The sequence below is a fragment of the Phytophthora cinnamomi genome (assembly GCF_018691715.1).
Source record: "Phytophthora cinnamomi strain GKB4 chromosome Unknown Contig0, whole genome shotgun sequence".
NCBI classification, from domain to species: domain Eukaryota; phylum Oomycota; class Peronosporomycetes; order Peronosporales; family Peronosporaceae; genus Phytophthora; species Phytophthora cinnamomi.
This window is the reverse complement of record NW_027150933.1, coordinates 3,485,808-3,499,979: the sequence shown is the minus strand read 5'-3', so window position 1 is coordinate 3,499,979 and position 14,172 is coordinate 3,485,808. Positions and strand designations below refer to the sequence as shown.

The 14,172-nt window shown below is 58.8% G+C and overlaps 4 protein-coding genes across 4 annotated transcripts; 3 read left to right on the top strand and 1 right to left on the bottom strand.

Moving 5' to 3' along the window:
* Positions 1 to 12: 12 nt before the first annotated feature.
* Positions 13 to 1,203, bottom strand: IUM83_02163 (ATP-dependent RNA helicase; the record flags this gene model as incomplete). Its single annotated transcript, XM_067926064.1, has 1 exon — positions 13 to 1,203. One exon carries the CDS (start codon positions 1,201 to 1,203, stop codon positions 13 to 15), a length of 1,191 nt encoding a protein of 396 aa, XP_067801011.1.
* A 4,014-nt stretch (positions 1,204 to 5,217) lies between these two features.
* IUM83_02162 (Adenylate cyclase) lies at positions 5,218 to 7,131 on the top strand (the record flags this gene model as incomplete). The annotated part of the gene is made up of 1 exon (XM_067926063.1): positions 5,218 to 7,131. One exon carries the CDS (start codon positions 5,218 to 5,220, stop codon positions 7,129 to 7,131), a length of 1,914 nt encoding a protein of 637 aa, XP_067801012.1.
* Positions 7,132 to 7,572: 441 nt separating this feature from the next.
* Positions 7,573 to 9,543, top strand: IUM83_02161 (Adenylate cyclase; the record flags this gene model as incomplete). The annotated part of the gene is made up of 2 exons (XM_067926062.1): positions 7,573 to 8,252; positions 8,334 to 9,543. 2 exons carry the CDS (start codon positions 7,573 to 7,575, stop codon positions 9,541 to 9,543), a joined length of 1,890 nt encoding a protein of 629 aa, XP_067801013.1.
* Positions 9,544 to 10,137: 594 nt separating this feature from the next.
* IUM83_02160 (Adenylate cyclase) lies at positions 10,138 to 12,071 on the top strand (the record flags this gene model as incomplete). Its single annotated transcript, XM_067926061.1, has 2 exons — positions 10,138 to 10,820; positions 10,892 to 12,071. 2 exons carry the CDS (start codon positions 10,138 to 10,140, stop codon positions 12,069 to 12,071), a joined length of 1,863 nt encoding a protein of 620 aa, XP_067801014.1.
* Between the last annotated feature and the right edge of the window lie 2,101 nt (positions 12,072 to 14,172).

Sequence of the window (14,172 nt, the reverse complement as noted above, 5' to 3'; positions counted from 1 at the left end):
CGAACTGCCATCCTAAATGTGCAGGCCGGGTTTCCGCTTGAGCTCGTCGCGCAGACCCAGCGAGAAGCACCCGCGCTCAACCATTTGGTGCGGAGGCACAAACGACGCAGACAGGGGCGTAACGACATCATCTTCCTCGTCGTCGTCGAAATCGTCAAAACCTCCGGGCCGATGGTGCCGCAGCTCCACACGCCGCCGACCGCTGCTCGCGCGCTTGCTCCTAAATACGTTATTACTGGCGTTGGAGTCGCCGCCTTCGCCTTCGAACTCCATCTTAAATATGTCATCGTCGTCCTCCTCTGTGTTTGTGAGCCCGTCCGCATCTTCGTCCTCGGTATCCTCGCACTCCTCTGCAATACCACCAGGGCCTGAATACGGACGCGACGGTCGTCTAGACCGCCCCCCGTCGTTCCTGCTCATAGGAATCGCCACGCCCGCAGATATGTCGTTATTGCTGCTGCTGCGCTTGTCGCTCTCGAGCGGCCAGCCTCCACTGCCGAGCATCACGGACGGCTCTTCCCAGGACAGCAACTGCACCATCGGCTGCTTGTCCGTCGAGTTCTGGAAGTCGTGGCTGCTGCCGCGTCGCCGATGCGACTCCGAGTCTCTCCTGTCCGACAGCTTGTCCGCGGCCGGAGACGTCACCGAAGAGCCTGTGGGGATCTCGATGGGCGCCGACACGTGATCCACGACCATCATGTCGCTCCGGGGCGCGAGCCTCCGCGCGCGGAAGAGATGCGAGCGCAGGCCGAACACGTAGGACGAGGCCTTGTCGTCCGAAGGGGACGGGCCCCTCCTGCTCCGAGACGACGACCCGGACCTGCTGCTGCTCTGTCTGGCCGACGTGGTGGACGCCGACACGGAGGAGCGGCCCCGGCTATTGTTGCTACCGTCCGGGCGGCGCGTCGGTTCGTCCGTCGACGCCGAAGCTGCGGCCACCGCGCGCCGGCGGCTCGTAGCCGATTCGGAGCGTCCAGCGGCCTGTTGAGCTGCTGGCCGCCTCCCATCCCCGTTGGCCGAGGCGTGTCGGCCGCGCGTGGCCGGCGCCAAGTCCGGCGTGAAGATGTTGAGCGCGCGCAGGTAGTTGGCCCGCCAGTTCTTGCTCTTGTTGGCGCTGAGCGCCATCCGCTGGCTGCTACTGGCCATAGTGGCCGCCGTCTTGTCCTGTCGGTGGCGCTGGCTCGAGTCCGCGCGCGTCGTCATGCGACGCAGCTCTGAGTCGCTTAACGGCCTCCGAAGTAGAGGCGGCCCGGGCCGACCTGCTGCTTCCTGGCACTCTGCTCTGAGTTAATGAATGGGCCGGGCCACTCGCGGCGTTGGCTAACTGGGCGGGGCCACCTGGCGGCCGGCGTCTGTTGCTTCCCCTGGGTCTCTTTGCTCGGGGTTATCTATCGACTGGCCCGCGGCGGCTCTTTGCGCGCGGGATTTGCGACTGCGCGCTGCGTTTCCGCGAGATCTTTGGCGACGCGGGGCTGGCGCGCGCTGTGCTGGGCTGGCGGGGCGGGGCGGGGGCTGGCGCGCTTCAGGTGCTGATCGCCATCAATCCAATGCCGAAGTGAGACTGGACTGGCCGCGGGCCGAAAATTGGCCGGCCACAGCCGGGCCGCAATATTTGTGTTACAAAAATCGGGTTCGAAATGCAGAGCTAACAATTTTGACAGGTAACACTGCCACCTTTAGAGGGGTTTTCGCGCACCATACTGAACCCAAGTCACGCCCCGAAACCCTCTCTGAGGTGGCAGTACATGACTAACCTAACTCAGTACTTGATGTTGGCGTCAACTTTGTCGCTGTCCACCTGACGCACACCGCGCTTGGTCTTGCTGACCTGCCGCCGCAGGATGAAGAGGAGGTGCCGCCACTCGAGGACTCGGGAGTTGGACGAGCTCAAGGCCTTCGAGATTCTGTACTCGCATGAGGGCAAGATAGTCGTAGATATGGAGGTCTCCCCCATGGGGCGGAAATACGACACCGGTTGCAGCGTGGTCAAGAGGCTACGATCGCGGGCACTGTGACTACCATCCCAAGAAAGTTTCTTAACCCGTTTCTTAGAAACGGGTCCTAGCACATCCGTGAGTTCCCAGCCCACGAAATGGATTCGAGCATCATTCCAGCGATGTCAACCAGTCGAGCGGATTCGTTTCAGCCTCGACAGCATCCGAAGCAAGTCACTGGAAAGAGCACATGCTACCGCAAAGGAAGTGTTTAACAGACAGTAATTACACCATTGCACGACGGTGTTATTCTCAAGTCAACACTCATTCAAAAAGTGCGCGCTCAAATTCACTTGACCTACATTTACCGCATATTTTCATATGTATGTCACATATTATAATATTTCACATGACAGTAACTATATGAAGGTATACAATGTAGCAGGTATTTCGATTTTTTCAGTGCGCACTTTTTGAATTTGAGAAATATCTACTGTAGACACGCTTTACGGGAGACCACCCAATTCGAACCGATTCGTCGACACCGTTGGGCGTGGCGCTTCTCTCGGTGTGGTTGGCTGCCGCGAAGTTGCACTGGCGCCACTGCGGGCTCTGGTGCTCGCTACGTTGGTGCTACAATGCAATGTACTCCTGCGCACTCAAGTATTTGCTGTGTTGATATTCAGAGAAACGTCCACTGCCTGAGGCCTCTCAACACATGCACATACTTGACAGATCTCCGCCGGTCAGTCGGTTGGTTGGTTGGTCAGCACGCAGCAAGTAAGCGTTCGTTTCGACCGGCGGACCGGCCGCGCGCACTGTGTACCGTGCACCGTGCAGCGAGCAGCGCGGACGGACATCGATGCCGTCTAAATTACTGTAATAGTTACTGTAGTACCGCGCCCGATCCTGTCCGATGGGACCACGAGACAGACACGCGCGTTAGGAAGATGGACCGCCGGCCATGCATGCCGTCCATTGACGATGGAGTTGCTGCGGCAACAAGTCTCCTTGTATTGCCCAGTGCTGGGGCCACAGCCGTTCACGCCCCGATAGGATTTTAATTCCGCACATGATCATCGGCGTCCCATGCAAAGCATAATCGGTGTGAGTGTGCAGCACGAGGACACTCCGACGTCTCTGCTCGCCGAGGCCGCGATATAGCCGGCCGCGATGAGGAACATGCCTCAACTGCCAGGCGGGCGGACCGCGCGAGTCGCGCGCGGCGCGAGGTCTGGGAAGCACATCACCTCCGTCAAGACGAATGGCTCGGCGCAGGAGCGCTGCTTGGGATCGGAAGCCAGACATTCGGAGTGGCGTCGGCCGGCGGCAGTCCCCCAGGCACTGCCTGGTCACAGGCAGCGTGTTTACAGCGCAGGGAGCCAGCCAAGCTTTCCCTCTGGCTGAGTTGAGTCCGACGGCGTTGCGAGCGAGGAATGCACCGCACTGCAATGCGCATTCGCTGCCGCTGCCGGCTCGCAGCAGACGGCTTTCACCAGTCCAGCCAGCCAGCGCGATCTTTCATCACTCGCGGGGGGAACTTGTCCGTCTCTGCTCCGAGCACCGATTTCTGCAAGTGGACTGCAGCACGTCACTGGCAAAAGACTAGGCGGAGTGAGCTTGGCGCCGGCAGCTTCCGGAATTCGACGGGTCTTCATGTTGCAGGGGGGGGGGGGGGGGGGGGGGGAGTCTCATGATGCCGGGAACGAGGGAATCGACGACGGCATGACGTGGTTCCGACAGTGCTCGCAGCAAAAATGCGCAGAACTTCTTACCTGCACCGGTTGCTTGTGCATACTCCTTGTCGACTGAAGGGAACTGCAACTTGCATGCACCGTAAGCATCGCTACTTACTCGTGTAATGGCACGCGTTTGACCCCATGCGACCTGCGCGTGATCCAGACTTTGGGCCAGAGGCACGCACTTCAGCAATATCTCTCAGATGCACTTTGCCTGCAATGATATGCTTTTTGTTCCGAAAACGACTGGAGCAGCGTCGTCGCCGCTGGCGTCGCACGCAAGTATCATAGGGCAGAGAACTTGACCCGACTGACCAAAGCAAGCTCGAGGAAGAGACCATGGGGGGCAACTTGCGAGTGGCTTGCTCATTTCAGAGGGGATAGTCGCCAGTACCTTTTGCAGGAGCGCGTATCGACTCCTGTGATTTTCACGAGCTAAACTGTAAGATAGTTTACTACAACTATGGCGCAATTCGTGTACGGCTGACTCATTTAGTTATTAGCTTAGGTATAATAATGAGTAAATATATTACTATTATCAACATTTAAAAAAAAAAATATCAAAGAAAACGGCAATGAAGCTGTAACCGCAAAAGTCGCTTAGAGATACTTAGTTGCTAAGAGCTACCTACCTGTATTTGCAATCATTGTAGTCAAAGAGCGGTTTCAACTGCTACGGGGTGCAGCCAAACTCGAGTAACATGTAGTGATACCTACGCGCCAGCAGGGGCCCGGTTTGGCGTACGTGTGGCGCATTTTGCGCAATTTGGCACGAACCCGGTCAGGAAGCTGAACGCCCTCCTTGCGCCAGTCCCGGATGACATCCGGGAAGTCCCCGGTGCCTCCCTCGATCAACGACCACATACAGTCGGAGTCCTCAATCGGGTGATCGTACTTCACGCGCTCCCGAGAATATCCAATGCCGTCGCCAAGCGTCTCTCTGGCGGTTCACAGAGATTCGGTGACGTGTCGTGGTGGCGTAGGAAACGCTGGTCGCCTGTAAGCGGTGACCCTGTACAGGCACTCGAGGCCACAGATGGCTCGCGCCAACGTTACCCGTGACTGGCGATCTTATTCTGCGCTGGCCGCAAGACCCAAGGTCGAATGATTTATCCAGTAGGTTTCCACCCGCCTTTAACTTTAACGCTCTCATTGTGCCAGCCAGCCAGCCCACGGTCTCCGTCGGCGGCGTCCAAAACGCCCCGAATCATTCCCTCGCCATGATTTCCCGAGCAGCAGGCTAGTGGCTCTCGCCGCGAGTCTGGTACAACGGCACGACCAAATGCTGGTGCCGTGTCGAAATGACTGCTCCCATGACTCGACGCAAGTATACGGGGCGGCTGGCCGCGCTGAACCTAACTCCTGGCGTTTTACACCAAATCCCCATCCGGCGGAAGAATTGACCGGAAGGAGGAAGACATTAACTTACCGCCTCCCCGTGCGTCGTCCCGCCGCCCTTCAGCCCCGCCGCCCCCGCCGCCCCCAGCCCACGACCGCGAGGAAGCCCCCGACCACGTCCCAGCCTCAGTCTCCGCGGCGTGGCCATGATATGGACGGCGCTCGCCGTCGTGTGCATGGCGCTGTCCAGCCTGTCGACGGGCATGACCATGGTGAGCCTGCGCCGTTCGTGGGACCTGCACGTGTCGAGCGTGCGGTGGCTCTTCTTCCTCTTCTTCCTCTACCTGTGGCTCTGGAGCAGCGCCCGCGTGCTGTATCTGCTCTGGGTGAGCGTGTACCCCATCGAGACGTCCACGTCCGACTACTCGTCGTCCAGCTCGAACGAGAGCGAGGTCGCGTACGACCGCTACAGCAGCATGGGCATCTACACGGTGCTGCAGCTCGAGGAGACCCACGACGCCCTGGCCACGGCGCTGCTGTGCTTCGGGGACGCCGCGCTCTTCGCCGTGGCGCTCTGGATGTTCCCGCTCACCTTCGAGCTGTCCAACATCGCGGCCAAGTCCATGGACCGCGGCGCCGAGAAGGAGCGCAAGCAGATCAGGCTCTACGCCTGGACGGTGCACGGCGCCGTCGTCGTGTACGCCGTGATCGAGGCCACGCTGGCCATCGCCTACCGGGGCTACACGCAGTACACGCAGCGCTGCCTGCTCGGCGTCTACTTCGTGCAGTTCTTCAGCTTCTTATACATGATCTGGCTCATCGTGAGGCTTAAAATCAGGGGCAGGAAGTACGAGAACGTCCAGGGCCAGTTCGTCACGTCTCCGGTCTACGCGAGGCTCAAGCGCATCATGATCGTCTACGCGCTCTTCTCGCTGCAGTTCCAGCTGGCCTCCGTGGTCATGTACGCCTCCTCGGACGACGAGGACAAGCTGCTGGACTTTATCAGTGTCAGCTTGCTCGTTTACCACCTCTCGGGCTTGGCTCTCGCGGTCACCACCATGTGCAGCCAGGCCTGTGTGCTCAACATGTGCAGGTCGTGTCTCCCGGACGACATCGAAGCTCAAGTGCAGACTAGGTTCATGCAGGGAGGCGACCTTCTGTCGCCGAGGGACACACAGGTACTCATGGAGTCGGCGGAGCCGCCTCTGGTAAATCCAGTGTTCGTGTTCACGGACATCGAGTCCTCCAGCGCCCTGTGGGCCATGGGTGACGGCCTGGTGATGCAGCGGGCGACCGAGATCCACGACAACATCCTTCGTGCGTCCTTGATGAAGTACCGAGGGTACGAGATCACAACCGCAGGCGACGCCTTCCAGCTCGCGTTCCACACGGTGCGTGAGGCTGTCGAGTACTGCTTAGACGTGCAGCTCCAGTTGCTAGTTGCGAACTGGCCGAAGGAGCTCCACGGCATGCTGCCAGCGACCAGGAAGCAACGCGCGGGCCACCGCCTCATCTTCGGCGGCCTTCGCGTGCGGATGGGCATCCACGACGCGGTAGAGGCGGACGGAGCGTTGATCTTGGACGTCCACGCCGTGACCGGCAAGATGATCTACACCGGCGCGTCCGAAGTGATCGCCAACGAGATCGGCGACTTGGGCGACGGCGGCCAGATCCTCGTGACCAAGCGCGTGGCCGACTGGCTGGTCATGTACGAAGACCTTGTGGCGATCGACTTCATCGTCGATAGAGTGGGCGAGTACGCGATCCCGCAGATCAAGGCCAAGCTCGAGGTGTACCAGGTGCTGCCGGAGGTGCTCAGCGGCCGCAAGAAGATGTTCTCGTCGACGCTCAAGAAGCGGCGCGCCACCACGGCGTCGTCGCTGTACTCGATCGCGTCGAGCAACCGCTCCCGCTTGTCCAGCAACGCCGGCCAGCTCCCCATCCCGCTGCCGCTTCCTGAACAGCAGCGGCGGCGACTGTCTCGACCGCAATTGCTGCTGCCCACGACGGACCACACGGGCGCACCGGTGGCCGGCGGCCTGAGTCGCTTCGGCCGAGTGCAGCGGTCGTTCCTGCGCATCGACCACGGCTCGTTCTACACCCGCGCCACGAGCATGTAGCCGGACGAACTAACTTATTTTAAAGAAGATAATATACTAGCGCCCCAGTTTTCCATACAACCGAGCAAGCTGATTCCATTCGCGTTGGCAAAAAATGCATTGACAACCTTATCCATTCCCAATACTGTAGTTGCCGTGAATTACCGGTATACACGTTTAGAGACCGACTTGCAAATGGTTCCACTAAAACAGAAACGGCACCAAACTGCTGTTGCACTAGCATGCCAGTCTGCTGATGTGCTACTGGCAAGGCGTGAGCACTATTGCAATAATCGCGATACTGTACCTCTGTTTGCTTAGAAGAGCGGGCAGTGTAATCGTGCGTTCGGACGGAGACTATACCTATCGAGTGGCGGTCTCCACTCCCTATCCTCCCGTGCACAGGCGGAGCGACTACAGCAACGGAGCTCGTCGCCTTCCACCCCACCAAACATAGTGGCCATGGTCTGGACGACGCTGGCCATCGCGGCCATGGGGCTCTCGTGCGTGGCCACGGGCATCACGAGCTACAGCCTGCGTCGGTCCTGGGACCTGCAGATTTCCAGCGTGCGCTGGCTCTTCTTCGTCTTCTTCGCCTGCTACTGCATGTACGGCGCGGCCCGCGTGGCCTACATGGTCGCGGTGAGCGCCAAGGCAAAATGGGGCACCACCGCCAATGACGAGTACCTGGCCGACCACTACACGACACTTGGCATCTTCGCGCCGCTGCACTCGCGCGTCTCGCACGACCCGCTGGTCACGGTCTTCCTGGTGGCCGGGGACTCGGTGCACTTCTCCGTGGCCACGTGGATGTTCCCGCTTATTTATGAGCTCGGCTTCATTGCCAGGAAGACCATGGACCGAGGCGCCGAGAAGGAGAAGGAACAGATTCGATGGTACTTGTGGTGCGTCTGGCCCGTCATCGGGGCCTTTACGGTCGCGGAGACCGTTCTCGCAGCGGTCAAAGGAGGCTACACGACGTCCACGCAGGCCTTCCAGCTGGCCGTGTACTTCACCATGTTCGCGAGCTTCCTGTACATGCTCTTCATGGTGCTGAGGCTCAAGTGGGACGGCAGGAAGTACGAGAATGTCCAGGGACAGTTTGTCACCTCGCCGATTTATCAACGCCTCTCGCGGATCCTGTACGCCACTGCAGGCGCTTTTTGCAAGGCATGCTGCTGGTTGAAGACTAACATTACTTGTTGTGTTTGATTCCTTTGCAGAGCGATCTACGCGCTGTTCACGCTCCAGTACCAGCTCGCGTCTGTCATTTCGTACGCCATGCCGGACGACAGGGACGTACTGAGCAACTACACGAGCATCAGCACGGTTATCTACAACATCTCAGGGCTGGCGTTGGCAATTACAACTATGTGCAGCCAAATGTGCGTGTTGCAGATGTGCCGGTGGTGCTTACCCGACGACATCGAAGCTCAGGTCGAAGCGAGACTCATGCAGCCGGGAGAACTCCTGTCGCCGCGAGACACGCAAATCCTCGTCGAGTCCGCCGAGCCACCACTGGTAAATCCCGTCTTTGTATTTACAGATATCCAGCAATCGAGCGCTTTGTGGGGTGTAGGCGACGGACTCATCATGCAGCGCGCCACAGAAATCCACGACAACATTTTGCGGTCCGCACTGATGAAGTACCGTGGATATGAAATCACGACTGCCGGCGACGCATTCCAGCTAGCTTTTCACACGGTTCGCGAGGCTGTTGAGTACTGCATGGATGTGCAATTACAATTGCTGGAGGCTCCATGGCCGAAGGAGCTTCACAACCTGCTACCTGCAACTAAGAAGCAACGCGCAGGACGACATTTAATTTTCTGCGGGCTCCGTGTTCGAATGGGCATCCACGACGCAGTCGATGCAGATGGAACGCTCGTGCTGGACGTGCACGCAGTGACGGGGAAAATGACGTACACAGGCGCGTCAGAGGTTATCGCGAACGAGATCGGAGACTTAGGTGATGGCGGACAGATCCTCGTCACGAGACGTGTGGCCGACTGGCTGGAGATGTACGCGGATCTGGTGGCGATCCCGTGCTCCGTGGATCGCATAGGTAACTACACGGTCCCCCAGATCAACACTACCGTGGAGGTGTTCCAGGTCATCCCAACAGTATTGGCGAAGCGCAAGAAGAACTTCACCACGACAGTCGCGACGACGCTCAAGCGGCGTCCTGGACACGGCAACCCTGCCACTGGCGCGAACTCGTTCACACGCAACGACGGAACGCCTCCCGGCATGAGCAGTGTGGCAGCCGAGCGTCGCCGCAACCTCTACGCGCTGCGCGAGCGCCGCCGGCAGCTGGAGCAAGGAGCGCTGGGCCGGCCGGCGTCTCACCAGGCGCTCATGCGTTCCGAGAGCAGCCGTCCGAGCTTCGCGTTCGACACGCGGCCGAGCTACGCGCGTACGACAAGCATGTAAACTAGTGAATGATATATGAAATAGAGCAGCGACCGAGCTTCAGAGACAGCGACAGCCGCGCGTTCGACCCTCAGCTCGGTTGGCACTGAGTCAACCCGGCGCTCACGTCACGTCAGACCAGCAAGTTGAAGTGCTTTTCACACGTCGCAGACGTCAACGTAGCCATGTTTGCACACCTGTCCGAGACATGTTTACGAGCCCTTGCTCAAAACAGCAGCAAAGCCTGCACTGACACGGTCCGCGCCATTCGTTGTGTCGAAGCAGCATGGCCAAAAAGAGAAAGTCTCATCGGCACAAGTATTACCGGTATTTGCACTGCAAATTTTGCAGGCAGTTGTGTATGGTCAGCCGAACCAGCTGTTAGCAACGGGGAACCAAAAGCGCAGAACGAGTGAGTGACTGCTGCGCCCAGTTTGCCATTCGACCCGGAGCGTGAGTTCGGGCGGCCGACTGAGCCGAGCGCAGCGGTTAGCGGTCACCGAACCAGGGCCAATACCTTCTTGAGCTTCTTCACTTTACAACAAGCGGCGGCGGTTTGGCCCGCTGCGACACAGCGTCGGCCGGAACACTTCCACGCCGGGCCACTCCTGTGCAATGGTGTGGACGGCGCTGGCCATCGTCACCATGGGCGCGTCCTGCGTGGCCACGGGCGTGACGAGCTTCAGCCTGCGCCGGTCGTGGGACCTGCAGGTGTCGAGCGTGCGCTGGCTCTTCTTCACCTTCTTCCTCTGCTACTTCGTCTTCTGCCTCAGCCGCGTCGTCTACATGGTCGTCGGGGTCGTGAACCCGCTGAGCTCCACGTCGGAGGCCGGCGAGCAGCTGCTGGCCAACCGCTACAGCAAGCTCGGCGTCTTCTCCGTGCTGCACTTCAAAGTCTCACATAACGCGCTAATCACGGCGCTCTTGGTGCTCGGGGACTGCGCGCTCTTCGCCGTGGCCGTGTGGACCTTCCCGCTGGCCTACGAGCTGGGCCTCATCGCCACCAGGTCCATGGACCGAGGGGCCGAGAAGGAGAGAGAGCAGATCAGGTGGTACCTCTGGAGGGTCTGGGTCGTCATCGCTGCCTTCGTGGTCACGGAGACCGTGCTGGCCGCGGTGAAGAGGGGCTACACGGCCTACACGCAGAGGTGTCTGCTGGCCGTGTACTTGACGCAGTTCCTGAGCTTCCTGTACATGGTGTTCAACATCGTGAGGCTCAAGTGCGGCGGCAGGAAGTACGAAAACGTGCAGGGCCAATTCGTCACGTCCCCGATCTACCAGCGGCTTTCGAGGATCATGTACGGCGACTTTAGTTGGTTGAGAGGTGTCTTTGGACTGTGCTGACAGGCTGGTGGTTGCTGCTGTCCAGGATTATTTACGCGGTGTTCACGCTGCAATTCCAGCTTGCGTCCGTCGTCTTGTACGCCATGCCGGACCGCGAGTATAAGCTGATGGACTTTATCAGCGTTAGCGCAGTCGTGTACTGCATCTCCGGGCTGGCGCTGGCTATTACGACCATGTGCAGTCAGGCTTGCGTGCTGGAGTTTTGCCGGTGCTGTCTCCCCGATGATGTTGAGGCCCAGGTCGAAGCGAGGCTAATGCAACCCGGCGAATTGTTGTCTCCGAGAGAAACGCAGGTGCTTGTGGAGTCGGCAGAGCCGCCTCTTGTCAATCCTGTGTTCGTGTTCACAGACATTCAGCAGTCCAGCGCTCTCTGGGGAGTGGGTGACGGGCTCATTATGCAGAGGGCGACGGAGATCCACGACAACATTCTGCGCTCTTTATTGATGAAGTATCGAGGATATGAAATTACGACTGCGGGCGATGCGTTCCAGCTAGCCTTCCACACAGTTCGAGAGGCCATTGAGTATTGCCTGGATGTGCAAATGGAGTTACTGGAGGCAAACTGGCCGAAAGAGCTGCATGGGTTACTGCCTGCGACCAAGAAGCAGCGTTCGGGCCATCACCTCATTTTTCGCGGTCTGCGCGTGCGTATGGGAATCCATGATGCTGTCGACTCGGATGGCCCGCTGGTGCTGGACGTTCATGCTGTGACCGGCAAAATGATCTACACAGGTGCATCCGAAGTTATTGCTAACGAGATTGGCGACTTGGGCGATGGCGGCCAGATTTTGGTCACGAAACGCATAGCCGATTGGTTGTTCATGTACTCCGATCTGGTGGCAATTCCCTGCTCCGTTGACCGTGTTGGGGAGTACACAGTCCCGCAGATCAATACAACAGTGGAAGTTTTCCAGGTGATTCCAACGGAGCTAGCCAAGCGCAAGAAGAAGTTCACGACCACTCTGAAGAAGCGCGTTACTGCGTTTCCGTACGCGAGTACAAATGTGCTCAATGATGTCACGCCGCCTGGGTTGAGTAGTGCAGCAGCCGAACGCAGACGGAACTTGTACGCTTGGCGTGAACGACGTCGTCAATTGGAGCAAGGTGCCTTGACGCGCCATGTATCTCAACGCACGCTACTTGGGATCGACCATGAGGTTGCGATCGACCACGGGGTGAGCTACACACGCAATAGCAGCCTGTAAACTAGCAAGGATGTAGTAATATGAAACTGATTGAAATTGCTCCGAAACAAAAAGTGTATCGTGACAGCCTTGGAAGGAGTACATCGTTGCCAACAACCATGTTTTTCATTGATCGGGTCGTTTACAAACCTGAACAAGAAGGAGTTTCCATTGACCCCTACGAGACAAACACAAAGCGAAAGCCGAAAGCAGAGTCGCGCTCCCCTAGGGCTATGAAAAATCCTCTATGAGTTTGGATCTACATCTTCCTCTTGCAGGTTCTAACAGAGGGGGTGATTGAAGGCGTGGTTGGCGCCGGCGTCGCCGCCGTGTCGGTTGATCCCTCCTCGGTTGAGCTGCTCGAAGTCGTCAACCCTGTGTCGGTTGATCCCTCCTCGGTTGATCCCTCCTCGGTTGAACCCTCCTCGGTTGAGCTGCTCGAAGTCGTCAACCCGGTGTCGGAGGATCCTGTGGTAGAAGTATCCAATGACGTACCGGTCGGTGCAGGCGTGACCTCAGTCTGCGTGAATCCTCCATCAGAAGTACCAGAGGAAGTTGTCGTATCACCAGACCCGCCAGTAGAAGCATCGGCTGAGCCATCGGTCGAGCTTTCAGAGCTGTAAGTTTCGGCGGAACCACCAGTAGATCCACCAGAACTGTAAGTTTCAGTCTGGGTTGGGCTGCCGGCAGATCCGCTCGAACTCGAAGGAGACGTTGGTGCAGGCGTCACCGTCACCGAACGCGATTCAGCTTCAGGTGTCAAAGGCGCTCCAGCTTTAGGAGTCGAAGGTGTTTCGGCTTCCGGGGTAGTCGGAGCTGGAGTAGCTGCTCCGTCATAAGGAGCTGTCGGGGCCGGAGTAGGTGCCGCTGCTTGAAGGATCGCTGGAACGCCAGCTTCAGGGGCTGCCGGGGCTGGAGCTCCAGCTTCAGGGTTGGTCGGTGCCGGTGTCGCGGCTCCAGCGGGGGTGGTCGGCGCTGGAGTTGGGCCAGCAATGTTGGGCGCGGTGACAGTGCCTACCGCTTCGTTGCCAGTGTTGTCAGAGAATGTGTACACGGGAGTACCAGTTGTCGGAGTGGGGGCTGGCGTTGCTCCGGTCTTGGTAGCAGCAGGAGCATCCGTCGCCGGAGGGGTTGCCGATTGCTGTTGGCTTTGGGACGAGTCCGTCGTGTTAGTCTGCGTTTGTGTTGGAGATCCATCGCCGGTTGGCACCGTGATCTTCTGCGTTCCGTCCGAGGTGAAGACGCCAAAGTGCTTTTCGTACTCGGCGCCCGTGTAGCTGGTGGTTGTATCGTACATCATGAACCAGTAGCTCTGCGGGACTTTCTTGGACCACGTGACGTAGTCGTTCAAGTACTGCTGCATGCCTTCCACCGACGGAGCGTTCTGTCCGTAGTTTTCACCTACCGACGGCCACCCAGTCTCCGTCACGTGCATCTTCTTGGCGTCGTACTTGGCTGCCATTTGCTCCCACTGGTTCTGGAGCTTTTCCACGGCCGTCTGCGGGCCATTCGTGAAGAACGGGTAGATGTTGACACCGAGAAGGTCACACGCAGCAGAAAGCGTGGGAGCTCCGTCGGCCGCGAGCCACTCGTTAATGCGCTGCACTGAGCCGACGGGGGTGTTGCCAACGCACGCCTTCACCCGAGTAATGTAGCCGACAAGCTGGTCAGCCGTGACAGTTCCGAAGTCTTTGTTCTTGAGGCACTCGTTGCCCACATACACGGCTTCGACAGCGCTCGGGTTGGCCCCGTAGCCGTCGCAAACGGCCTGAATTTCCGCGTCGATGAGCGCCGGGTCCGTGAGCTGCACACCGACGGCCACCTTGATGCCGGCCGCTGCAGCCGAGTTGATGACATTCACGCCGCTGAAAAGTGTCTGGAATGTACGAATGCTAGAAAAGTACTGCCCGACCTGGGTCAAGTCCTTGCCAACGACATCGGCGTTGACAGTGGGGTGGTGCCACGGAGCGTAGCAGATACCTGTAGAAAGACGGCTAGCGTCAACGACGCCCATGGCCACTGCGGCCACCAAGGTGCACACGCGCAGGGTCGGTGACCAGACCATTGTTGTACTCCGCTTTGGTTTCGCGAGTGCGGGCAGCTACGAAACGTCAACGCTTTC